This window comes from Peromyscus leucopus, chromosome 5 (genome assembly GCF_004664715.2).
Source record: "Peromyscus leucopus breed LL Stock chromosome 5, UCI_PerLeu_2.1, whole genome shotgun sequence".
In the NCBI taxonomy this organism is placed as follows: domain Eukaryota; kingdom Metazoa; phylum Chordata; class Mammalia; order Rodentia; family Cricetidae; genus Peromyscus; species Peromyscus leucopus.
Window position 1 is genome coordinate 116,039,026 of NC_051067.1, and position 26,810 is coordinate 116,065,835.

The following is a 26,810-nucleotide window of genomic DNA, read 5'->3' on the forward strand; positions in this document are numbered from 1 at the left end:
GTTCACTATATATTTAATTTTTAAATGATATAAAACTGTACATATACATTGTATGATATTTAAATTAGGGTTAGTGTGCTGGTTAGTTTACTTGAAACAAATTGGAGTCACCCAGCAAGAGGGAAACTTAATTGAATAATTGCCTCCATCAAGTTGGCCTGGGAGCAAGTCTGTGGGACATTTTCTAAATCAGTGATTTATGTGGTAAGGTCTAGGCCATCATGGTGGTCCTGGGCAGGTGGTTCTGCTTGTATAAGAAAGCAGGCTGAGCCAGTCATGTTTACTGAGTAAACCAGTAAACAATGTTCCCCAGTGGTTTCTACTTCAGGTTTCTATCTTGAGTTCACTGGATGATGAGCACAACCTGTAATCCAAGCCTCCCCCCCCACCCCCCCACCCGCCCCCACCCCCCCACCCGCCCCCACCCCCGCCAATGTTGTTTTTGGTCAGTGTTCTAGCACAGCAATAGAGAAGCATGCTAGGGCAATAAGCAATCCTCATCCTCCTCCTCTTCTGGTTTTTATTATTTTAATTTACCTGTATATGTAATGCCACATAAATGTGGGTAGCAACAGAGGTCAGAAGAGGGTGTCAGATGCCCTAGACCTGGAATTGCCTGTTAGGAATTGAACATGGGTCCTCTGTAAGTGCTTTTAACCACCAAGCTATATCCTTAGTTGCCACATTTTCCTTCTCAATGTTTATCAGTTTTGCCTACTACATAGTTCTGAACAAACACCAGCTCTTATTACTTCTGAACTATAATAGTGTCTTATTTCAGACAGGTGAACTTTCTATTGTGCAAAATTACCCCATTTATCTCTCTAGTCATTTGGGATTCACCACTTTGGGTTGTCAATCTCTGCTAAAATTCAGAACATTCTAGTCACAAGTGTGAAGTAGCATATTCAACCCTTTTGAATAGGAGTTTTCAGAGTAGACTGGGTCTTCCTAATGAGTCTTAATGAAGAAAAGTGTAAGGGAAACAAGAGTCTTGAGACAATTTCAAGTTGGGTACTCGCCATGGAGGTGAGGAGGACCTAAGCCCATGACAGTTCTTGGTGTTTTCCTGGTGTTGACTGGGCCTTGAGTGAATTGATTTTGGAAAGTCTCTATTACGTGGATTTTCTGCCATCTACTGGCCATTCTTGCAAAAGACAACTATGTTGAATGCAAGCAAAGGTGTATCTACTCCTCTTCCCTCTCCTTGAATCTCACTGGTTCCTAGACATCTTACCAACTTGCACATTGTAAGGCAGAGGTTCTCAATATTCCTAATGCTATCACCCTTTAATACAGTTCTTCATGTTGTGGTGACCCCCAACCATAAAATTATTTCATATGACTTTGTAACTGTTATTTTGCTACTCTTATGAATTGTAAATAACTAAGATGCAGGATGATGTTAGGCAACCCATGTGAAAGGATCATTTGACCTGCAAAAGGGTCACAACCAACAGATTGAGAACCCACAGATAAAGAACTCTGACATAGGAAAAAAATCAAAGTCTCCAATGAGGTACAAGCCTGGGACAAGGTGTAAAAGTCTGAGTATCTGTTGGCCTCTAGTCCAGTCACTTGTCCTTCCCAGCCGAGCCTAAGTCACGCTAGCTAGTGTCTGAGATCTCTAAGAATGTTAACTTTCAATTCTATTGATCATTGGTTTTATCATTCAAACACACATTTTAGTAACTCTACCGACCTTTTCAAAAAAAAGAAATATTTCTATATTTTCTCTTTTGACTTTATGTTTTCTATCTCACTCAATTCAATTTTTATTATTTTCTTATTTCTACTGCAGGCTTAGCTTCCTCTTCGTTTTCTATATTCTTAAGGTTCACATGTAGGTCACCGGTTACGGGAATCTTTTTTCATATTTATGTCAGTATACAAAGTTATATATTTCCTGTGAGCACTAATGATTTGCATTATCTGCATTTTCCATTGTTTCTGCTTTCATTAAAGCTGAAGATACTGCTTAATACCCCATGGATTTAATATCTGGTTCATATGTTCATATAGTGAATATTGACCTAATTTTTAATGCTGAAAGAATTCTCCAATCTCTGTTAACACTATACATTTTTTGTCATAATCAAATAATTTTTTGAAGGATTTAGTTTCTAAAGCTGTATTAACATTCTTATGGTCTGGCATGTGTTCTACTCTTCTGTAATATTTTTCATAAACATCAATTAACTAAATTTGGCTACCGTTGGTCACATCTTCTGTATCCTTGTTTATTTACATTTATTTATCTATCTACTTATTTGTGCCTACCAGTTCTGACCACTTTTTACTAAGCACGGAATCAATACCTATCCTTATGAGCTATTTCTCCTTTGATTTTTGTCGGCTTGGTAGTAGTGTACTTTGAAGTTTTGTCTTTAAGTATCTAACTATTTAGAAATGTTATGTCTTCTGATTGAAGACATCTTGATCTTGGAGTTGGGGATGTACCTAAGATGGTAGAGTGTTCGCTCAGCATACATGAAGCCTTCGGTTCAAACTCCAGCACCACACAAACCTGGTGTCCATGGGCACTCCTGTAATTTCAAATACTAGGGAAGCAGAGACAGGAAGCAGAGTAATCCTGGCCACGTAGTTGAGTCAAAGCCAGTCTAGGATACATGAAACACTGTCTCAAAAACAGAAATCTTCGACCTTTATATCATTATGGTATTATTTTGAATTTTGTTTTCTCTGAGAGTAATATAGTAACACCCAGAGACACAAACTGAGAGGCCCAAGCAGTCTTAAAGACCAATGTACAGAAAGACCCAGAGAAAAAGGACCTGGAGTCCAGAGCAGGTATATCCACACCCTCATTCTAAACCCGATGCCTTTGCTGGGGTGCTGGAGCACAACTGTAATCTGTCCTGAGTTGAGTTTAGGAGGCAGATAGAAGCTGAGGGAGGAGGAGCGCGAGTTTAAGGCCAGCCTGGTCTACGTAAGGATTTCCTGACTAAAAACAAAACCAACAAAACTGTCATCTTGGAGCGCCTTCTTCTGGTCGCTTGGACATCCCCACCCGCGCAGTCTTTAGGAAGTGCTTCTAGAGGCTTAGATACACAAGGTTCCTTACTACTGTGGCTTTCCCCTCATCATCCAGCCAATGGTGATACGCGGAGGTCAGCGCGGCCGAATCCTCAGCCAACCAGAACGCAGCAGTTCCTGAAAGCCCCACCCTTCCACCCCGCCCCAGGCTTAGGCTGATGGTCTAGTTGGCTCGGTTCACAGAATCTCTCCTTGCCAGTGGGGAGGGCTCGTGTTGCCTGCACATACCAGCCCTAAGCAGCTTGCCTTGGCCTCCGCAGCGCCGCTTCCCGCACAGGCTGGCGCGGTCCAGACTCTCAAGAGTCAGTCCCACAAGCAGAGCCCCGCCCCTTGCTTCAGCATCCGAGGCCCATAGGCTGGCTGGACTGCGCGCGACGTTCCGATTGGAAGGAGAGACTGTCCGTCAAGCATACGCCCCGCCCCACGACCGCCCCTGCCTCTCTTGTTGAATAAAGGAGAGCGAAGCTGTCCCAGTTCTGAGGGAGCGAGTTCATTGGTTCGGCATGATCTCTCTCCAGTCAAGACAGGAACAGGCTCAAGGTTTCGGTTAGAGACAGCGAGATGCCAGTCAAGGGATGGCATTTGCCAATTAGCGCCCAGTATTTGCAGGGGAGCTCCCAGAATGGGGAGGGGCATAAGGGAAAGGCTACGCTTGATTGGGTGAAAGGAACCGGGCCCCTCCCTCTTGGCCCAGCGTGCAAGCTGCGCCCTCTTCTGCCGGTAGTCCTCGGTCCACGAAGTGAGCCGCCCGCGTCCCAGTTCTCAGCTGACGCTGGCTGCATCCGGGAGGGGGTCGCTCAAAGAAGGTCCCATAGAGTTTCGTGAGAGTCCCGCGCCATCTCTACGGTGAGGGAACGCAGCGTAAGGCGGCCATCGGCGCTACCGGGGAGTAAATACCGCTGTGAAACCGGAAGTGTCCCGGGAGGCGTCGCTTCCGGAAGTGTGGCATGTCCCCCACCACACCAGGAAGTGTGGTGCCGCCGCGGCTCCTGGATGTGTTGCTGTCCACCCAGTTGAGATGCGGGGTTGAAACAGGTGTTAATGTGTCATTGTTCGCGGAGGCTCACCGGAGCGTCACCCTTCCGAAAGTGCCGGAGGGTGCAAGTATTTGATCATGTTTTTGAATGTCGCGTCCTGTCGAAAACCCTAGGGGAATCCACAGCACTAGGAATGTATCCAGGGGGCCTGGCTCCCTAACGGCTTTTAAGAAGTTTTCTCTTGCTGCCCATCACCCTCGATTCCCCTTCTCCCCAGGGATGTGCAAATGGAGGCCGGAGGAGATAGTGCTGTCCCAGCCCCCGGGGGCGTGGAGGACTTGGTGGACACGCAGTTCCCCATTGAGGAGGCTGGAGACAGTGAAGGGGTTCACTCGAGCACGCCGGATCCCGGAGATGGGGACCCGGAGGACACAGGTATAGCTCCCCTCAACGGAGCCTTGGAACCAGTCCCTGGGGGTTGTCATTGCCAGCTGAAGGGGAAAGGTAACGGGAGACCAGTGGGCAGTCTTTGGGGCCCCAGGAAAGTAGCTTGAGGCGTAGCTCGGTCAGTCGTTGGTCACAGACTTGATTTAATTGAAATCAATGAGAAATGATAAAGAAGCCAGGGGGTGTCAGCTTTTGTCCGGGAGGGGCAAGATGTTTCCTGCCATGAGGGGTCAAGGGTACGAAGATGGACTGTGTTAATTTGTACGGAAAGTCTCATTTTAACATTGGAGTTCCTACATCCCGGGACACCCTTCTGTTGTAGGGAAATTAGAATGTACTTGACCTGAGCTTAGATTCTTGAAGAATCAAGAAGGGTGTGGTTGGGCTCAAAAAGGGTCATCTTTACAGGTAATGGGAATTGAGACAAGTTACTTGGGTATTTGGGAACATGGAATTATCAGTACACAATTAAGAATATGAAAACATTGGGTGTGAGAAAATTAGATGAGGTTGCATGTTGATGATTGTCATTGCGTGAATCAGTAGACAGCAATACCAGAGGGAATTAGTGTGTGTGTTGAGGGAAGCAAGGGGTTTCATTATGGATTCAAAATGATAATCTTGGAGGAAGAGCAGGTGGAGATCATGGAAGCCTTTCGTGTTAGTGATGGTTAATGGTGGCCATTGGTGGAGTGGAAGAGCATGGAGCTGTCATGTAAGGTTATTGAAGACTAAAGTGTTGGTGATATTAATATATACTTGTTGGGGTGCTAATATAGCAATATAAGTAAATAGGGGAATGGCTGAAGGTTAGGGGAGTCCTGGTGATCTGGATGCCAGTGGCTGTTAATGGCCACAATAATGGGAGAAATAAGGACCATTGCTGTGAGTATGGTTAACCAAGAGAGTCCGTGGGCATCACTGGGGATTAGTGGATGTGGATGAAAGGATTAGAGTCAGTGGGTGTATTTTAATGGTGGCCATTGAGGGGTACGTACACATCAGAATAGGATAAATAAGGGGTCAGAGAAGTTAATAAAGAGCCCAGCAGATAAGCAGATTAATAGTTATTTGGAGAGTGGGGTGCTTTGAAGACCTAGGAATGGCAGTGTTGAAAGGAAATAATGGAGGGGTCAGTGAACAGCAGTGAGAACATGTTGGATTATTTGTGTTTTAGGGTGGGGCTCATTGAAACCTTAGTGTTAGTGGACATAGGTAGTCATCCATTGTTCACTGAATAGCTAGGAAGACATGGAGATCTTTGTCAACATGCCTGAGTCATTGCAGGTCATGGGACTGGTAAGGCTTTGATAGATTGTTGAAACATGGGGTTAGAAGGAGATGAGCCACTCAGGGCTCCCTTTCAGGATCCAAGGCCAAGGACCAGCCACCCAGCCTCCTATCACCTTTGCCTCAGGCTGAGGCCCCATCAAGCACTTGTGAGCACTGGAAAACTACAGCTTCAGATGGCAGTCCCACTGGAGAACCTGAGGGTAGTTCTGAGGGCCAGGGAGAAGACCCCAGTGACGGGGACCCCAATGATGGTGACCCCAGTGACGAGGACTGGCGCAGCCAAAGGAAGCACGTGTTCGTGCTGAGTGAGGCAGGCAAGCCCATCTACTCACGGTATGGTAGTGTGGAGGCACTGTCTGCCACCATGGGTGTGATGACAGCCCTTGTGTCCTTCGTACAGAGTGCAGGAGATGCCATCCGAGCCATCTATGCTGGTGAGTGAAGAGAAAGGGGGGCATAATGAGGGCTGGGGGCTAATGGCTGGGGGTTAGAGGTCTGTGTAACTGGCCATGTGTAGATCAGCTGTCTGCCTGCCTACATGGGTCTCTGTCGAGCCACCAAAAGTGAGTCGGTGAGAGTGACTGTATGTAGGGCCCTCTCTTTGGGTTCCACCCAAATGGTTGGCAGTATACCACCTGGTTGTCTGGGAGTGAGGACGGGTGCTCTGTGGCCTGGCTTTGTGTCAGTCCTTGTCCGTCTCACCATTCCCACCACCCTGACGCCATGCTGCCTGTCTAGATTACCTGATTCCTCCACAGCCCACATCTTTACAAATGTCCCAATACCCCTAGCTTGTCCTTGCCCTAGTTTTGGTGCTGGCAGAGGAAGAGTGCGGGCTTGGGCCAGGTGCTGTGTCTGGTGGAGAGTATGTGGGAAAGGTGTCCTGTCTGATTCCTTGGCTCATTCTTGGTCTGCCTCTGCCCCTGCCCACTTTTCCTTCCCCTAGAGGACCACAAGCTGGTGTTCCTGCAGCAAGGCCCACTCCTGCTGGTGGCTGTGTCCCGGACTCCACAGTCAGCAGCACAGCTACGGGGTGAGCTGCTTGCAGTACACGCACAAATTGTGAGCACACTGACTCGTGCAAGCGTGGCCCGCATCTTTGCACATAAGCAGAACTATGATCTACGTCGTCTGCTGGCTGGCTCAGAGCGCACACTGGACCGGCTCCTGGACAGTGTGGAGCAAGACCCCGGTGCCCTGCTCCTGGGTGCTGTGCGTTGTGTGCCTCTGGCCCGTCCACTGCGGGATGCCCTGGGTACACTACTGCGGCGCTGTACAGCCCCAGGCCTGGCCCTGTCAGTGCTGGCTGTTGGCGGCCGACTGATAACAGCAGCCCAAGAGAGGAATGTGCTGGCTGAGTGCCGACTGGACCCAGCTGATCTGCAGTTACTGCTTGACTGGGTGGGTGCACCAGCCTTTGCAGCAGGTGAGGCATGGGCACCTGTGTGCTTGCCTCGCTTCAACCCAGATGGTTTCTTCTATGCCTATGTGGCTCGTCTGGATTCCATGCCTGTCTGCCTGCTGTTGCTTGGTACCAACCGTGAAGCTTTCCATGCCATGGCTGCCTGCCGGCGCTTGGTTGAAGATGGGATGCACAACCTTGGTGCCCTGCGTACCCTTGGGGAGGCTGCCAACTTCTCTAACGGGCCAGCAGCCAATGCCCCTGCCTACAGTGTGCAGGCTGTGGGAGCACCTGGCCTCCGGCATTTCCTCTATAAGCCACTGGACATCCCTGACCAACACCGCCAGCTACCACAGTTTACCAGGTGAGCCCTGACCCTACAGGCGATTGAAGACATGTCTAACCAAGACTGCCAGCATCTTGTACGCATGAGTTAAAAGAGAGAGGCAGCCATGCTCTAGAAAGGGGGAGCAGACACTTCTCCGTTCTAGTGGGGAAAAGGCTCTCCTTCCTAGTTTAATGGGGGCACCTTGGCTGACAACACTGGAAAGCCTCAAGTCTGATGTGGGAGGCTGAGCCCCATAACCTAATTATAGTCCCTAGACTGCGAGGGGAGGCAGGCCCTTTACTCACAGTGCCCCTGCCTCCCTCTGTTGCAGTCCTGAGCTAGAGGCCCCATACAGCCGAGAGGAGGAGCGACAGCGACTGTCCGACTTGTATCACCGCCTGCACGCTCGCCTCCATAGCACCTCCCGGCCCCTGCGCCTCATTTACCACGTGGCTGAGAAGGAAACACTGCTGGCCTGGGTGAGTTGGTCAGGCTGCCAGTGGTAGTTCTCTACTACAAGCCTTTCCCCCCCCCCCCCCCCCCCCGTGATGAACCTTTGGCTTTAGCTCCCCCACAGGCTCACTGGAACGTGCCAGGCTCTGCCTTTTATCCGCACCACTGACCCTGTGGGCACGTGTGTCTTAAGCTACAGAAGGATTCCTCACTGTCTGCAACCCTAACTTAGCCCTGCCGCTCCTTTGCTTTCCCCCATGAGCGATCAGGACAGGGTCTTGGACTTTCAGGGATCCCATCTGCAACGATCACTGTGCTCGCCAGTTCCCTGTCTACCAGTCTCAAGTCCCCAGCTCTCTTTGACCACTGCAGGTTCAGGACCACCCCATGCCCTCTACCTGGGACTGTTAAAGTTCAGCTACTGAGAGAGGCTGGTGGCCAGGCAGGCAATCCCAGAGGAAGTAAAACCTTCCCCAGCACGTTCTTTAAATAACAGTGCATATTAATATGGATCCAGCATTGTTCTAGGCTAGGTTTTTTTATTTTATTTAAATAACGGTTTTTTCATTTATTTTACATATCAACCTCAGTTTTACGCTCCCTCTTTTCCTCCCAGTCTTCTCCTTCACTTCCCATCTACCCTTCTCCCCTTCCTTTCCTCTTCTCCATCTCCATTCAGAAAGGGGCAGGCCTCCCACGGGCTTGAACAAAGCATGGCACATCAAGTTGAGGCAGGACCCAGTTCCTCCCCTTACGTCAAGGCTGGACAAGGTAATCCAGCATGGGGAACAGGTTCCCAAAAGCCAGCTAAGTGCCAGGGACAGGTCCTGATTTCACTGCTAGGAGCCTTAGAAAGAGACCAAGCTACACAACCGTCACACACATGAAGAGGGCCTAGGTCAATCACATACAGGCTCCCTAACTGTTGGTTCAGAGTCTGTGAGCTCCCACAAGCTCAGATGTCTCTGTGGATTCCCCCATCAAGACCCCCCTGGCTCATACAACCCCTCCTACCTTTTCTCAGCAGGACTCCCAGAGCTCAGCCCAGTGTTTGGCTGTGGATCTCTGCATCTGTTTCCATCAGTTACTGGATAGAGTATCTCTGATGACAATTAGGGAAGTCACCAATCTGACTAATGTAGATGGTCAGTTGAGGCACCTTTTCCACTATTGTTAGGAGTCTTAGCTGGGGTCATCCTTGTGGATTCCTGGGAGTTTCCTTCGCACCAGGTTTCTCCCTAACCCTAAAATCAAGTCTCTTTCATTACTCTCACCCTGTCCTGCCTCCCACACCCAGCTCGCCCAACCTGCTCCCTCAAGTTTGCTGTACCCACAAAAACAGAGGCAATAGATAATCTCACACCAGCAAAACACAAAGAAGGGAAACACACACACTACCACCACCACTACCAAAACAAACAAACAAAAAAAATAACAGGAATTAACAATCACTGGTCATTTACATCTTTTAATATCAATGGACTCAATTCCCCAATAAAAAGACACAGGCTAACAAAATGGATATGAAAACAGGATCCATCCCTTATGCTGTATACAAGAAACACATCTCAACTTCAAAGACAGGCACTACCTCAGAATAAAGGGTTGGGAAAAGATTTTCCAATCAAATGGACCAAAGAGGTAAGCTGGTGTAGCTATCATAATAGCTAACAAAATAGACTTCAAAGAAATATTAGTCAAAAGAGATGAAGGACATTTTATATTCATCACAAGAAAACTCTATTAAGATGAAGTCTCAATTCTGAACATTTATGCCCCAAGTACAAGGGCACTCGCATTTGTAAAAGAAACATTACGAAAGCTTTTTTTTTTTATTTTAATTTTCAAGTGATTTTGGAGTGGGATGTGGCAAAGCTAGTATAAAGAATTACCATAAAAAAGGCCTTCCACTCACTTTCGCCAAAGGTAAGCTTTCACAAAGCTGTAGTGGCTTGCCAAAGCAGGAAGTTAACGCTGCTCTGCCATGGAGTCCACAGACTTCATTAGCATTCTGCCAGTTGTCCATTCATGTCAACTTCCTGGTCCAGAACCCAGTCCAGGATCACATGGTGGATCTGTTTTTATGTACCCTGGTCTCATTTGTTCTGGAAAGGTTCCCTAGGCTTTGTTGCCTTGTGGCCTTGGCACTGTCAAAGGACATCAGCAGGCTGGTTCATTGAGTGCCCCTTGACTCGGGTCTTTCGCAGCTGGACCACGATCAGAAGGAGAGGTCATGCAGCAGGTGGCGGGAGCCAGTTTCTGCGCTGTCTCAAGGGCATGGGATGCAAACTTGGCTCACTGAGTTAAGGTGGACTCTGTCACACGTCTGCGAGAAAGCTGGTGTTTGCCCTTTGTAATTAGCAAGCCCCTGTGGCCCCTGTGGCCTGTGTATTTGTGGGTTTAGACTTCTACTCCCCCTCTCGTTTTAATAGGCCTCTGTGATTTGAACTTGCAGCAGTTACTAGGTGTTTGCCTGCTGGTGGTTTCCTAACTGCCCTACTTTTTACATTTTAGTTGGGACTTCATGTAAGAACAAACTTCTTATTGGATTTTTTAATTAAAAATCACATTTATTTAGTTAGCACATGTGTGTGCGCACATGTGGTGAGTGTAGAGGCCAGTGGACAGCTTGTGGGAATCCATACTCTCCTTTTACCAGGGTGCCAGGCTTAGTGGTGAGTGCCTTCATCCACTGCGCCATCTCACTGGCCCCAAATTTTCTATTTTAGATAAATCTGACCTCATGCGATAGCTCTTGAATTCAGTAGTCTAAAATATTTTCTAGCATTTACTGCAGTTATTTCTGACTTAGCCAGTGGATTCCCTGATTTAGGAGCCTGAGCCCAGTTTCCCATTAGCAAGTTTCTATCACATAGGAGTACAGCTTGCTTACTTTACTTACTACATCTTTCCCAGACTCAGCCATTTTGCCAAGGAGACTTACTATCTTCTTCTAAAGAGCTGACATTTTAAAACCAAGATACAGTAGGTCCGGGGTTGTTAATCAGGTGTTTGGGAGACGGTGTGCTGAAAAGGTGGCTTCCCAGTGGAGGAACTGCCCTTGCATAAGAAGGTACTGCAGAGCTGAGGCAAGGCTGAGGCTGGCTGTGTCTGAGGACCAGCAGAGAAAGACCAGAGTGGCCGGGACAGAAAGAGAACACAGAACAGTGGGAAGTGGCATAGAAGAGACAGCAGAGACCTCTGGGGTCAGGTGTTGGGTTGGTGCGAGGACCACGTTGTACAAGGCTATAGATAATGAACACACAGGGCAGGAGCAGAGAACCGCCTTGTATGTAGTGACTGCTCACTGAATATCGGGTGTTGGTGTGACCATTCTCTCTAATCCACAGATAAGCACATACACCGAGAGACACATACACAGTCAGAATGACCCAGTTGAAGCCACTGGTCCAGCTGCTGCCTGTCTGCCCTTGACAGGATAATCCCAGATTGCCTGTCTTAGCCTAGCAAGCCACATCCAGTTGCTGCTAAGCATGTCTCCAAGCTTCAGGAGCACACAAGGTTGGGTTGGGGAGCACAGGATTGCTCATGGCCAGCTCTAGCCCATCTGACTATCTCCCCTCCATCTCCACAGGTGACCTCCAAATTTGAGCTCTATACTTGCCTCAGTCCCCTTGTGACCAAGGCAGGTGCCATCTTAGTCGTGACGAAGCTCCTGCGCTGGGTGAGGAAGGAAGAGGATCGGCTTTTCATCCGTTACCCACCCAAGTACTCCACACCCCCCTCCTCCTCGGTGGAGCAGGCCCCCAACAATGGCTTGTTCACTGGACTCTGAATGACTGCTGGAGTGACCACATCTGGCTTTTAAATTCTGTCTCTACTCTGGAAATGTGGGTAGAAGTCTGTGTGGGGCTGGTCCCCGTTTCCCCAGGCAGGTGGGCAAGATCTCAGGGTTTGCCCACAAATGGGAGAAGGGGCACAGGTTGTGCTCTGAGCCCCCTCAGGCACCTCCACAGTTAAGAAAGTCGAAAGCCTCCTCTGCCTCACCTCCGTAACTAACCCGAATGCCACCGCACCCTCTGTCCCCGGCTGTCCCCTCCAAGCCTCTTCTAGGCAGCACAGGCTGCTGCCACGTGCATCTTCCACGCAGACCTAAGACTGGGCTGAGGCTCTCCTCAGGGTCAGGGCGCGTAACCCATAAGGGCTCTAGAATTTGGAATGCAGGGCTAGCCTACGCTTGAAACCAGTCTAAGGATATTTGAAGAAAACTACAGAAAGGGCCTAAAGTTGAATCCCACAAGACATTCTTCTGTCCTCGGTGTCCTTTTTTTCCTCCATCATTTTCCCCTACTTTACAAAAACAAACAAGCCCCACCAATCCGGGCCGTTTCTTACATTAATAAGAAGGTTGCCTCCAGTGTCCATCTGTGTAACACATGCCACGTGACTTCACCCAGCGGCCGGGATGCAGCTTTGAGAAGACGCTCTTATCCTCCAAGGCTTCTACTTGAGAGAGAGCTTTCGTTAGGCCCTTTTAGTGGAGACCTGTGAACTGTGAAGGAGACAGGGCTTAGAACTCTATTGCCATTTGTTCTGGACGTTGGCCGCTTGCAGCAGCAACCTAAAGGAAAAGAACCTTTGAAGAGCTTGTACGCACAACCCTCCTCAACAGGCCACTGCCCTGCTTCCAGCCTTGTTCAGCAATATGGCCCTGTGGTTGTGCGCATGCGTGCTAACTATCAGTTGCGTTGCAGATGTTCTGCGTTTGCTCAGTGCAGATACTTGTGTTGCCCCACCCCCTGGTTTCCTGCAATGGCTGTAGCAGCACGTGCTGCTTTTCCCTGCCGCTGTTTTCCACTTTTCTATGGCACATGCGCAGATGCCCCACATTGGGAAATGGCTGCGGAGCTGGAGCCTTTGATGGCGGAGTGGCTGGGACCTGAGGAGGCGGAGGATGCCGGAGGTAGTGGGGGCCCACAGGGTAGAAGGGAGAGAGGCTTTGGCCCATTAAAATAATCGAGAGTAATTTTTTTAGAAAAAAAAAAATGTTTTTAGCCTATTGAATTTTTTAACTTCCACACAGTGGAAATAAATAACATGCCTGTTCTCATCACCTAGGTTAACTTGCCACCTTTATTGACCCTATTAAATACTTAAAAATTGCTTAGTAACGGGTCCTAAAATGAACATTTTAGGACCCGTTACTAAGCAATTTGGGAAGGGATAGTGACAGTGTCACAAAAAACTACCCTGTTGCCACACAGCCAAGGGAAGGAAGGAACTCCTGATGTCATTCGCGGCCAGCTAGATGATTACTGCAGGGATTCTTTTCCAGGCCCTTGAGAATGGATTTCTCAGTTTTCAAATTTATTGTGACTTAAGTCGTGACAGCTTCTCCCCTCACTGGGGGCAAGGAAATGGAGTCCAGCCTAGAAATACTGGAAACTGCAGTTCTTTGAAAAGAAAATATCTCTCACAGTAAATCCACCAGAAGAACATTTTTGTTTTGATTATAGAAAATTCCCAAACATTCTACAGTAGAGAAAATAGCATGACCAGTGACCCGGACCCTGCTTCAGTGGGCGTTCAAACTTTGTCTTTGTATCTATACCCACCTTCCCTTCCTGAGCACCAGGTCTGCCACTACATGACCAAACATGGGAGGCAGCGTCTTGCCCGACCTGTCTATTCAGATTCCAAAACAATGGGTGTGACCTTCAAAACTGCGGTTTCCCCGGGCACCTGAAACGCCTGCTTGGTGCTTGGTACACAGTGATTTTTTTTTTTTCTTTTTTCAAATGGGTGAATAATGAAATCATTTTAACAGAATTTGTCTTAAATTGCAACCACATGTTGGGTGCCAGTTTTCAAAGAATAAAAATCAGACAGACAGCAATGAACCACACTTTATTAAGCATTTGATACAGTGACAGAGAGATTTGAAAACTTAGCATCAACCTTTCAAATCCCTCAATGTTTAAGTAATGAGGGACTTTACTGGCAATAGAGGAAGTTGGAAGGCATATCAGGTTACATTTCTTAGCCACTGAATTGGGCTTAGGGGGATAATTCTTAGCACCAGTGGCATTCAGGCCTTCTGGTGGAGGCTTATGATTTTAGCAGATACCTTCCACATCTGTAGTCTCCATGCTAGGTAATCACAGAAGATTGAGTACACAAACACATGGACCAAGGGCAGGCAGTGGTGACTTACGACAGGTACAAGAAGTGATCACAAAAGTGACCAAATTAGGAATAGCCTTGCAAATGTAGATTTTTAAAGAGGCGAAGAAACAATTTTCAGTTGATATAATTGTTCATTTATAAAAAATGGACCCCAGAAGTTTTATTTTTTATTATTGAATAGTTGGGATTGAAACAAGAAAGGAAGGGGGTGTCAAGGAGAGCCGTTTGGAAAGCGAGGTAAGCACACTTTGATAACTGGGTAAGGGCCTTGGATTGGGGACGGGAGCAAAACAGAGGTCTTTTGTGATTCATTGTTTTATTTATCACTTAGAAAAATAGGTAGTAATATGTAATTTAAAGTACAAGTTGGAAAGGGAAAGGTGAGCAGCACCTGAGGATTGTACATTAACATTGGAGCATCGGTAACTCCCAGATTTTAACGGCGATTGTGCAGTTACTTGGAGTCTGTATATAGGAAACATGCACTGGAATATTAAATATTAATGGGTCATACTATCTGCAACTTACAGTTGAAAAACACTCAAAACATGGAGGCTCTGATAGAGTACCACAGCCTATTTCTACGACTTTTGTGTACATCTGAAATAATTTCAAAATAAAATGTTAAAAGGGGACTTTTCCTCCACAGGCTCTTTTCTTTTGTAACAAGGAGGTTTTTAGTTGTTCCTGGAGATCTAAGATTTAAGACTTTTTAAATTAAAATTTTCAAATTTTCTTATCACTTGGGGGCTTGAGAGATGGCTCAGCATTTAAGAGCACTGGCTGCTCTTGCAGAGGACCGAGTTCAATTCCCAGCACCCACACAGTGGCTCACAGCTGCCTGTAACTCCTGTTGCAGGGGATCTGATACCTCTTCTGACCTCCACAGGGATCAGGCACACATGTTATGAACAGACACACATACAGGGCAAAACATATAAAAGTAAATAAAGATAATTTTTTTTGAAAGTTGCTCTTATCACTCACTAGGGGCCTTATGACTAGCAGTTAAAAGACAGAGAGAGGAAAACCACAGATGGAGCTTTTGCAGAAGTAGTTGCAAAGGCCAGCTGGAGAGCACATGGGCTAGTTAGAGAACATTGCATGTGGTCTGAGTATCGGAGAAACTGCATGATGATTGCTAATCATACTGCGTGTGATTATAGTAACACAAGAAGCAAATATGGGTGGATGTTAACAGTCCTGGCATCTGGGCTAGTGTATGAGGGTTCATCATGGCATTCTCACACTCTGTGTTTGAAAGTTTTCATAAAATGTTAAGCAGACAAACACCTTTCTCTGTTATGAGCTGTTCTTTCTTTGCAAAATATTAAAATTATTTTAAATAATAAAAATGTCTCAGGGGGAGATACATCAACTTATCAGAGATGATTGTATCATGGTAATGAGATTCAGGGCCAAAGAAAAGGGGAAGTTTGATTTCTTCAAAGATTTTGTAGTGTTTGGATTTTTAGAATGCTATTTGGGTATTAAATTTTTTTTAAATAAGTGACACATGAAATATTTTTTTCTAAAAGTTGAAAATATAGTCACTGCTGGCAGTGGTTATTTCTGAGAAGGGGATGTTGGTGAAATGAGACTTTTTAAAAAAGATTTTACTTACATTTTCATGTTTATGTGTGTGTGTGTGTGGGTATGTACATGTGAGCACAGGTGCCGGCGAAGGCCAGAGGAAGGCACTGGGTCCCTGTAGCTGGAGTCAGGTGGTTGTAAGCGATCTGACATAGGTGCTGGGTACTGAACTGGGTCCCCTGAAGGAGTAGTACTTCTGCCCTTATCTCCTCTCAGCCATTTCTCCCTCCCACAGACTTTCAATGCCAGCTTCACGGTCCATGTCTAAGTAATTAAAAAAAAAATTAAAGTGCAAAGGCAAATGAATGAATACTAGTTTATTATAGATCCCAGAGGGACAAGAGGATGGTAAGAAGGTGAGCAAGCACCCAACATTCCAACAAGATGAGCTCAAGATAAAAAACAAACAAAAAAGAAAAACCACTGTACAATGTAATTGTTAATGGCAGTAAAGAACTTCATCCTACCAGAATGCTGTAATTAACTCTCCAAGACATCTTCACGTTACTTCATGTGTTAACATTGTAAACAGTGAAGCAGTGAAGATCTTGTCTACCTCCCCAATGGTCTCTTTAAGATGTATTCTTAGGAATGGAGTTTCAGGTCTAGAGGAGATAAGAATGTTGTGGTGTAAACTACCAGGAAGCTTAAAATATAGCACTGATTTTGCCAGTCAAATTTAATGATAGGCGCAGCCTTTGATGTAGCATGTAGTCTCTAAATAGTATTCAGATGTGTCCAGCAGGCACAGGCCAATGAAAGCAGAAGCACATATTGGATGAGATACTAGGTAAAAGTGTGCCCCTCGAGCTGGCCATGTAGCTTGGCTAGCAAAGTCCTGGCTTAACATGTGTGAGTCTCCAAGTTTGATGTACAACATCCCCAAAATTAATTAATTGAACTAAAAGTGTGACCCTTTCTCTGGCTTGGGTCCACCAGAGCCTCAAAGTATAATACATTATACATATGTATGAAATTGTTACAGAATAAAAAAAAATGCAAAAAGTGACCTCTTTGGAAACAGAATGCTCTAGTTTCATTTCTGATGCTGTGATAAACTATTGTGATAAATAGCAACTTAGGGGAGAAAGGATTTATTTGGCTTACAGTTCCAAGTTATAGTCCATCACAACAGGGGAGTCAGGGCAGGAACTCACTCAAGCAGCTAGTCATACCACACATCTGCAGCCAAGAGCAGAGTGAAACAGATATAGCCCTGCTTCCTTCTTACTCCCTGCTCTCAGCCAGCCTTTTCCTCTTTTTCAGGACCCCTAACTCAGAATGCACCACACTGGCTGGACCCTCCTGCATTAATTAACAGTAAAGACAATCCCCAGCAACATACCCACAGGCTAACTTGATCTGGGTAATTCTTCAATTGAGGCTTTCCTCTCCAATGATTCTAGGTTGTGGCAAGTGAATAATTAAAACCGTCAGGGCAGGAGAGAAGGCTCAATGGTTAAGAGCACTTGGCTGCTTTTCCTCATGACCCAGGATTGATTCCCAGCACCCACACAGCAGCTCCCAATCTCCTATAACTCCAGTTAGGGGGTCTGACTCCTGACCTCTGAGCACTAGACATGTAATGCACAAACATACATGCAGTTATTTATCTATACACATCAAAACAAAGCAAAATATAAACTAACCAACATATAGGATCTTTGCAGATATAACTACTGAAGATGAGGTCATACTGGCTTAGGATGGACCATAATTCAGTGGTAATATCCTTACAAGACAAAGGAAATATAAGTCAGATTGATACACAGTATGGCATTTGATGACCTACACAGAGGAAAGACCTACTTTAGAGTACTCTGTCTCGGCAGCTGAGAAAAGGAAATCATAACCATGGCATCATTTATGGCTGTGAAGGGGACAACTTATAGAAAAAGTAGGAAACTGCTATTAAATTATGGCATATGTATAGTGGAAATCTATACAGCTACCAAAAAGAAGAAACTGATCACCAGTATACCTTGTCAGAAGAAAAATGGGAGATCTGTGACATCTTGTACGACATAGTGTCCTGTTTGTGGAGAAAGGATATTTGCCTGTATGTCAATCCACAGCTTGGATCACTGAATGACTTCTACGAAGAGAGACTGGGGACCTTGGGGTCTGAGGCTAAGGGACTTTCTTTACTATTATGGAGAAGCATTTTCTGCCTGTGGTCTGTGTTTATGAGCTATATTTTCTTCTCTGTCCAGTTTTCTATGGAAAGGAGCAGGTCATTAGTATTTGAGCTTTTATCATTGATTTCAAGAAGTTCTTCCTGATTGTTTGTTTGAATTTTTTTCTTTTTTTTTTTCATTTTTCTTTATTAAGCAATTTTCTACTCACTCTACATACCACCCACAGATCCCACCTCCTTCCTCCTCCCATCCCCTAGTCCTCCCTCCTATCCCCTAGCCCTCCCTCCCAAGCCCCCACACATTCCCAACATCCCCCAAATCAAGGTCTCCCATGGGGAGTCAGCAGAGCCTGGCACACTGAGCCTAGGCAGGTCCAATCCTCTTGCCACTGCACCAAGGCTGTGCAAGTCATCACACCACAGGCACCAGGCTCCCAAAAACCTGCCCATGCAACAGGAATGGATCCTGAACCCCCTGCCTGGATGCCCCCCAAACAGCTTGAGCCAAACAACCATCTTCCATATCCGGAGGGTCTTAGTCATCAGGGAAATGCAAATTAAAACAACTCTGAGATACCATCTTACATTTGTCAGAATGGCTAAGATCAAAAACACTGAAGACAGCTTATGTTGGAGAGAATGTGGAGCAAGGGGAACACTCCTTCACTGTTGGTGGGAATGCAAACTTGTACAGCCACTCTGAAAATCAGTATAGCGGTTTCTCAGAAAATTGAGAATAAGTCTTCCTTAAGACCCAGCTATACTACTCTTGGGCATATACCCAAGGAATGCTCAGTCTTACCACAAGGACATATGCTCAACGATGTTCATATCAGCATTATTTGTTTGTTTGAATTTTAAAGTAATATGAGCTCGTGCTAAAACATCTATAGAATTATGCATCATGAAAAGTGTATTTGCTTGAATCAGGAGCCAAGTACGTTCAGTCCATTGTAGTTCATTGATATAGGCTACAGGTCATTCTTTCTTTTTTTATTTCTTCTGTCCATTCAAACTCATGTTTGAAAGCATTTACAATATTAACTGAACTTAATCTTAGAGATCAATGTTCATGTTTTTAGATCTCACTATTGGGTATTAAAAGGACACTCAATGTAATTATGTTCAAAATTATTCAGCTCAAAAACTTAACAAATGTTTGGTCTTAGGATCTTTACACCCAAAACAGAGTTGGCTGTTAGGTTCTTTGGCTTCAAGGAAGAACATTCTGTTAACATTACCAATGAGAATATCTCTTAATGCTGGTAGTTTTCCATTGTTGATTTTTAGTAGTTACCTATAATTGTATGAATGAAGTTGAGTGGAGAGGTACACTAAGTATTCCAAATCACAGTGGTAATAAGGAGGTAGGTAGGTAATGCAACGCTCAATATTTTTGAGGCCAAGAGGTTAAACCTAAGGAGTTTAACCAAGGTTCAGGAATGAAAGCCCACACAAGATAAACTGTGACACCGAACTGAGAGTTTAAGAGCAGAACAAAGCCACAAGTTACCTTTTCTGGCAAGGACAACAGTGAATCCCCCACCATCTTCCTTGTGCCTTTCAACAGTCTAAGGGGAAGGGAGGACAAGATTGTGCTGAACAGAGAGGTCCCTGGGTCCTGCCCTCTGGTGAGGGGTCTGTTCCTGCCTCAAGTGAGGCCTGAGATATGTAGATACAAGTCTTTCTTAATGTCGGGTTTTCCCCCCAATCTATGATGTATGTATCAGATATATCTGCGGGAGTGTGTGCGTGATTGCATGTGTGTCTGTGTGTGTATTGATTCCTAGTCTTCATAATATTGAGTAGATTCCCAATAGCATCATTACCATGTTCACCTGTCTTTTGTATGTATCCTAGATTAGTACTAAAAAGTAATTCCACTTTTTTGGTAAGGTCTTGCTTTCTTGTTTATTGTTTTACATCCTGACTGCAGTTTCCTCTCCTTCCTTTCCTCCCAGTCTCCCCCCCCCACTTCCCCTCCCCCCAAATTCCTCCTCCATTCCTATTCAGAAAGGGGCAGGCCTCCCATGGATAATAACACAACATGGCATATCAAGTTGAGGTAGGACTAAGCACCTTGTTGGGCTCTTTTTTGCTTTCATAAATAGCGTTTCGGTTATACATCAAGAGGTTCCTCACACCCACTTCTTTCTGCTTAAAATGATTAGGGACAGGGAAATGGTTCAGTGGGTAAAGTGCTTGCTGCACAAGTGTGGATCTGAGTTCAGATCCCTAGATCCCCTGCCAAGTATAGCAGTCAGAGTCTGTAACCTGCAGACGAATTTCTAAATGGTCTTATTAAATAAAACAAAAAACCACCAAGCCAAATATAGGGGTTAAAGCCTTAGAGAGATCAGGGAAATAGGGAAAGCCACCAGCCAACCTTACCTCACCAACTCTGCAGCTTCCAGATGCCACCACTTCCTGTCTACCCACTTCTATATGTCTTGCTGTTCTGCCATCTGATTTGCTCGCTGTCCACCTCCTTTACTTCCTTTTCCTACACAGCTCTGCCACTTTCTGTCTGTCTGTATAGACCTCCATATCTCCATGGTTAACTGGAGATATTAGTGTTGGAATTAAGGCATGTGCCACCACAGTTTCCAGTGTAGCCTTGAACACACAGAGATCCTGCCTAAGTGATAGGATTAAGGGCATGTGCTACCACTATCTGACTTCTTTGTTTGCTTATAATGGCTGCTCTTTTCCCTCTGATCTCCAGGCAAGCTTTATTTATTAAAGCACAAATAAAATATCACCACAGTAACCCCAGCATGGAGTAAGTAGAGATGAGGGTTGGAGATTTTCAGACTCAGGCTGGATGGCCAGTCCAGCTGACATGGCCAGCCCCATGTACAGTGGGAGGCTATGTCACAAAAAATACAGTGGAGTGTGACAGGGAAGTTGACTTCTGGCCTATACATTTGCCCACATAAATAAATGTAGCTCTACATAGAGGTACTTACACAAGTACTGCAACATACACACACACACAAGTTAAATAAATATGTATTAGCAGCATGAGTAGCCATGTCTAGACCCATCGGTTCATTAGAATTTACAAATTAGGGCTATAATTAATTGTAAAGAAGTCAGTATGTAATCTATCTTCCCTGTTGCATGGATTAGAATTCATGATGACTTTCAACAGCAGCAGAGTCAAGAATACACTCTTCTCACCCTGAGTTTGACTAGGGGAGTTCTGGAGGGTCTTTTGTCCTTTTGTGGAGAAGCTGATTCATTTAATATATACCAAGATCCTTAGATACAGAGAAGAGGGTTCCCCAGGTGCCCTACTGTAGTGGAAACCTGACCCCCAGCCCAGCCTTGGCTATAGCCCAGGAGTGTCTACAGAATCCTCAAAGATCCTCTACCAGGGTCTTTGTCTTTCCTGGCTTTATCCTTGCTCCTACTGGATCCTGTAATTCTGGTTTTCATCTCTACAGGGCAGGCCACATCTTTGAGTAAGACTGAAGACTTGCTGGAGACAGTAAAAAAGCTGCAGAAAGGTCGGGTATCTTGTGTCTGAGTCTTGGATTTTGAGTCAGGCAAACAGGGTTAGAATCTAAAACCCTTAACTCATAACTCTGGAAAATCATCCTATTGCAAGTATTTATTCTATTTGCTTTTATTCTTTGAGCCAAAAAACGAAGTCCTACAGTTAAAAATTCAAAATCTTTAAGAGGATGGATCCTCCACTTACAGGGGCACATAGATACTCACACACACACACACACACACACACACACACACACACACACACACACACACACTCCATTCATCAGCCCATTCATCTTTTCATCCATCCATCCATTCATCCATCCATCATCCATCCATCCATCCATCCATCCATCCAATCACATACCTGTTTATTCATTTTCCTGACCCACAGACAAGCAACAGTATTTATTTATTTGTTAGTTCTGCAGCTTGAACCTATGACCACTGTACTAATGAGCTACTTCCCCATAGCAGCAGTTATTAAATGATCAAGTGTCTTCCAGAGATTCTTTTAAAATAAACAGCATCCATGGGTATATATTTCTTATCCTTTTTAAACCCACAAATGACAAAGGACAATACAGAGTATTTTGCACTTGGCATTTTTGTTGAGAAGAAACCTGGGAACCAGCTTGCATTGAGTACCCATTTAAGGGCTGGAGCAAATACTGAGTTTGAAGTAAGACCTATTCTGCCCCACCAGTCCATTCTCAGCTTCAGCTGTTGTAGTCACTGATTTGCTTCAAACAAAAGGGAACCTTCCCTTTTCCATCTCCCTGTAGCCCACACAGTTCATTGCAGCTGCTGCGTGGACTAAACTTTGTATGGAAACTGCAGGACTAGAGATGTGTAGTGACCTACGCCTACCATCTCCATTGAAATAATGTTGCTGGGCCGCAGAGATTTTTGCCAGTTGTGATCAGCACCCTGGAGGACAGTTACTCTTCTAGAAGTACCTAGAAAGGGAGTCTATCATCTTGAAAAGTCCATCACTAAGCTTATGAACCCCAGGCTGCTTTAGGGGCTGGCAGTGAGACCCAGTAAAGCAGCTTTATATCCCAATGCCTGTGACTCATCTTTGATCTAGAGCAGAAGGAAGGCTTCTTTCTGTAGAGAGGTAAAATGGGCCGTGAGATCAGAAGTGACTCTCTAAAAAGTCATTGAGAACTTGCAAGGTGCCACCTCTCACTGGAAAATCCTGCTGCCTTCATGACAGCTAGAGACCAGGAAGGCAGGAATGGCAAGCAGCCTGTTCTGCCATGCCCCCAAAGATTGTGGGGCTCATGGGAGGGCTCCTCCACTGTGGTCCTGCAGATCCTCCCTTCCTGCTTTCTCTGCTCCTCCTGCTCACATACCCATTCTTTGTGGCTTTGGACCCACTGGCACTGCAGGAGATTCATCCTTGTTCCCTCTGTCTGCAGGAGCTCCCACTCCCCACACCCCTCCCCACTGTGTATGGGGTCTGTTTCTCTCCCTTAATTTGGGGTCTTTCTATATCAAGAAGCACTAATACCCATCTGTTCTGTAACACCCCACCATGTATCATCATTGTAACTGGTAATGCCACCAGATAGAGTCATAGCCACCACCAACTCCCCCCCCCCACACCCAGAAGGCAAGCCCTGCAAGGACTTGTTACAGATTCCAACACAAAGCAGGTGCTCCAGAATAGCCTGTGGGTGGCTAACAGGAGAAACCCACCATCAGATAGCAGTCCTACTCTAGCTGCCTGGGACAGCCAAGCACCTGTCTTTTCTGGCTCAATCTGCCTTCTTTCTTCAGAGGGAAGCCTGGAACCCCAGATAGAGGACCTGATTCATCGAATTAATGAGCTGCAGCAAGGTAAATTTGGGAACCTAGACTGCTATCAGCAGGAAGGAGCCTGGACTGTGAGTACCTCCCATGCAGGGCTGTCTGAAAAAGAATAAGCCATGTCATAGCTGCAGAAAAGCAGCAGGGCTGCGCTCACACAGCCCCTTCTTCCTTTCCTTGGTCCAGCAAAGAAGAGATCCACTGAAGAGCTGGGAGAGGTTCAAGCTCTACAGGAGGCCATGCATCGGGAGCTAGATTCCTGTGAGTGGGTCCCTTGAGCGCTGCTGCTGGCACTTCCAAACATAGCTCAGGGCCTTCGCCCAGGCAGTACCCTCGCCAAGGCTGTGCCCTTGCTTGCAGTCCCCTTTGCCCATACAATTCAGATTGCCCATTGTGTCATGTTATCTTTCAGTTCACAGCTCAGCTAGCCCTAACACGACCATTTTTGGATGATTTCATCTAAAAGCGGATTCCTTCTCCACCTTGCTTCTCCCTCCTCCTGCTTCTGCTTAGTTTCTTTCTTTGGAGCCTCTGTTTCTACCTGACATGGCATTTCCTTCTTTAGTAGTTCACTCTTCTTTCTATCACGAACTTGTACTTCCTTCGTCATAGTCACTCCCTTGACTCTGTTGGCACTTAAGAGAACATGGATGTGGGGGAACGGGAAAGGAATCGAGGGCGCCCTGTGGGAGATGGTGATGGGTAGAAAGAAGACACCTCACTTCTCCCCCATCTTCTGTGGGATTTTTGCCTATTGGATGGAATTGCAGTGGGGATAAGGGATGCAGAGGCTCCAGAGGCTGAAAGTGTCACCATGTTTTACAGTGAATGAAGAAAAAGGACACCTAGAGGAGGTCCTGTGCAAAAAAAAAGGTATTCGCCATTCTTCTTTATTCTTCCCATTGCTTCACAAAGCCCACCCTCCTGAGCAGCCACAGGAGTCCCACTGAAAGCTGGGCCATGGGGCTTCTCTCAACTCTCTCCCCTGGCTACTCATGTGGAGGATGCACACAAGTCTTTTGAGTGCCCACCAGCATCCAAGGTCATGTGGGACCCCTGGACTCTGCCTAACCTTGTTCTGCCAAGGTCCTTCATCAGGATGTCTTGTCTGCTTTCTCCACAGAGGCTCTGATGCTTCTCCAGAAGCACTGCCAGGAGAGGGAAAGTGAGACTCAGTGGTAAGAGTTCTTCCCAGCTCTGCCCCAGCTTGAGGAGGAGGGACAAGAGCTAGTGTAATGAGTCCTGGGTACACATTCCTTATTTCCCTTCTATTAAACAGAGCACCAAGACAGGATAGTTCCCTGATCATTACGGGTGGTGATAGAATAAATTCAATAGTTTGACCGACTGCACCCTCGTACAGCTTTCATGGGAAGGCACATTTGTAGGGGCAACAAGATGGATAGGGCTGTGGTCCCCCGTAGGGATTCATAACAGATCACCTGTAACAAAAGAATGAGAAGCATTCTTGGAGAGAGTGAGGGCTCAGGCAGAATCTGACTACGAATGATCCAGTCCCTGCCCAGGAAGCATGCAGTCCAGTTGTCAGGATTCAGACTGAGGAAGCTGGAGTTATTCCTAAACCTGGACTCTGGTGGGCAGCTAAGCAGGGTGCCAGTGGAGCTTGCCGGAAGAAAAGGTGCTGAAGAGAGGAGGCTTTTACAGAACCCTGAAGGGGAGCACTGGCAGGACTCGAAGGCCTGAGCAGGAGGCACCCCAAACCTGACTGCCGAGTGGGTCCTGACCCTAACTTTTCAAGGCTGGGTGTCTGTCCACAGGTTGAATGCTAAAGAGCTACTGGAGGATCTGACAAGTCAGCGCAAGGACCTCTGGGAGTTCCATGTAAGCGACAATGTCCCTTCCAACCTCCACTCCTCCCGCGGCTTTAGTGTGTCCATGAGTGGTCTGGTCCCCAGCCCTGCTCAGGCCCAGTGCTCTGGGAGAGACCCTGACTCCTCTCTCCTGTCACCTTTGACCCCACAGCTGGCCGCTTTGCCCCATCCCTCACTTCCACACCTAGCATCCTTTGCTGGCTGTTGTCATGGCTTTTATGGATTCTGTGTTTTCTCAAAGTGGCCCACGGGAACCTTGAGAAAAACCTTCATTCGGCCGCAGATAGGAGCATCAGGTGACATTCCAGGCAGGGAGAGGCAGCAGCATACCAAAAGACCCTTTCCACCTCAAGTTTCTTAGGGGCAGGGGGAATGCATAGCCAGACTCAGCCAAGAAGGCAAAGCAGATAGATCCTGGAAGCCTGGGGCACCGTCTCTGAGCTGTTGGCATCTGACCACACATGTTGAGCGCCTGAGTGCAGAAGATAAGTGTGCATTCTTGAGAAAGGCTGAACTTCAGGGACATTCAAAGAGTAGCAACCGGAGAGTGAGGATCTGAAGCGTTGTAAGAAATAGATTCTGAGAAATACGAGGGGACGTTGGTGTGAAGTGAGTCTGTAGCCGCAGCAGAAACTGCAGAGTTAAAAAATGAGGGAGTGACCTACCGGAGGGAAGGACTTTGTCAAAAGTGCAAAGAGGGGTGGGCTGGAGGTGTAGTCAGGACAAGGGACTGAGAGACCAGGCCTCCATCCTCGCAGGTCCTGCAGCATCGACTGACCCAGGAGATCAGCGCGATGGAATGCAGCAAAGAGCAGCTGCTGATGGAGAGTGAGACTCTCGGGCAGTGATGGGTGGTGGGACACAGTGCCTCAGAGAACCCAGCTTGATGTCCAGACACTGCCTGCAGGGACTTTGCTGCATACCCGGCTGCAGGAAGTGGAGAGGCGGCTGCAGACAGCCAGGGAGGCCCAGAACACCCCTGAGAACTGTGGGTGAGAGAAGGTCATGCATGCCCCTCAACCTGGGACTCAGCTCTTCAGGCCTCTGTCTTGACTCCTCCTCCCTGATACCCTGGGCACTTGCTCGTTCTCTTGTGTCTGCTTTTCTCATAGGCTGAAGACAGAGCTGAATAAATGTGGGGGGCAGTCACAGAGCATCACAGAAACCCAGAACAACAGAGGAGAGGTAGGCACCCAGTGAACAGAAGCAGAGACTAAAGAGGAGTAAATGGGGGCCCCCGGAGGTCCCCTGAGAAGGGGATTTAGAGAGGCCTAGGCAGTCCAGTACCGGGACATGCTGAGGGAGCCACCAGGAGCTGGCAGGTGCAGATAAGAGGGTATCTGAGTAAGAGTGTCTAGGATTCTGGGTGTCAGCAACCTGCTCCTGCTGCCCTTAGGCTGGCGAAGAGGAGCAGCATCATTTGGAGCCATTGGGAGAGCTGCCAGCGACAAGGATGCCCCTGCTAGGCCACGAGGACCCACCAGTGCTCACATCCCTTTAAGGCCTACCAAAAAATAAAGATGATTCCTAGAGTCCACTGAGTCTGTGCATGTGAAAGTTGATGGAAGGAAGAGGCCCCAGCCATGTGGTGGGCAGGTATCCAGGTCATCTCTGGGTGCAACATCAGCTGGACTTCACTCATCAGCCATAGGCATACAACAAATACCCAATAAATGCTCCTAAGCAGTCCAGTGAATGAATGTCAGATAATGAGGGCTCACCCCTCCTCCCTGGGCACTTCCAGGGGTACAGAAGTATCAACTCATCAACAGAGATTCAGGCCGGCACTCCTGTGGTCCAGAGAAGTCCCAGCTCCCCCACCCCCCAG

At 46.7% G+C, this 26,810-nt stretch overlaps 2 protein-coding genes and 1 pseudogene across 3 annotated transcripts; 2 read left to right on the forward strand and 1 right to left on the reverse strand.

Moving 5' to 3' along the window:
* Window positions 1-3,537: 3,537 nt before the first annotated feature.
* Window positions 3,538-13,031, forward strand: Mon1b (MON1 homolog B, secretory trafficking associated). 2 transcript variants are annotated; one of them, XM_028869778.2, is made up of 6 exons: window positions 3,538-3,903; window positions 4,312-4,469; window positions 5,849-6,208; window positions 6,721-7,540; window positions 7,836-7,983; window positions 11,553-13,031. In XM_028869778.2, the coding sequence occupies exons 2-6, from the start codon at window positions 4,322-4,324 to the stop codon at window positions 11,751-11,753; spliced, it is 1,677 nt and encodes a 558-aa protein (XP_028725611.1). In that variant the 5' UTR covers window positions 3,538-3,903; window positions 4,312-4,321; the 3' UTR covers window positions 11,754-13,031. The 2 variants fall into 2 exon arrangements, with proteins under 2 accessions (XP_028725611.1, XP_028725610.1); XM_028869777.2 differs by lacking the exon at window positions 3,538-3,903 and having other exon boundaries at window positions 3,910-4,469.
* Syce1l (synaptonemal complex central element protein 1 like) lies at window positions 12,633-26,492 on the forward strand. Its single transcript, XM_037206289.1, has 11 exons — window positions 12,633-12,881; window positions 21,284-21,346; window positions 23,121-23,180; window positions 23,337-23,411; window positions 23,976-24,023; window positions 24,274-24,328; window positions 24,929-24,992; window positions 25,741-25,810; window positions 25,890-25,974; window positions 26,095-26,167; window positions 26,379-26,492. The coding sequence occupies exons 1-11, from the start codon at window positions 12,644-12,646 to the stop codon at window positions 26,481-26,483; spliced, it is 936 nt and encodes a 311-aa protein (XP_037062184.1). The 5' UTR covers window positions 12,633-12,643; the 3' UTR covers window positions 26,484-26,492.
* LOC114693476 lies at window positions 18,975-19,383 on the reverse strand (annotated as a pseudogene).
* Window positions 26,493-26,810: the final 318 nt, after the last annotated feature.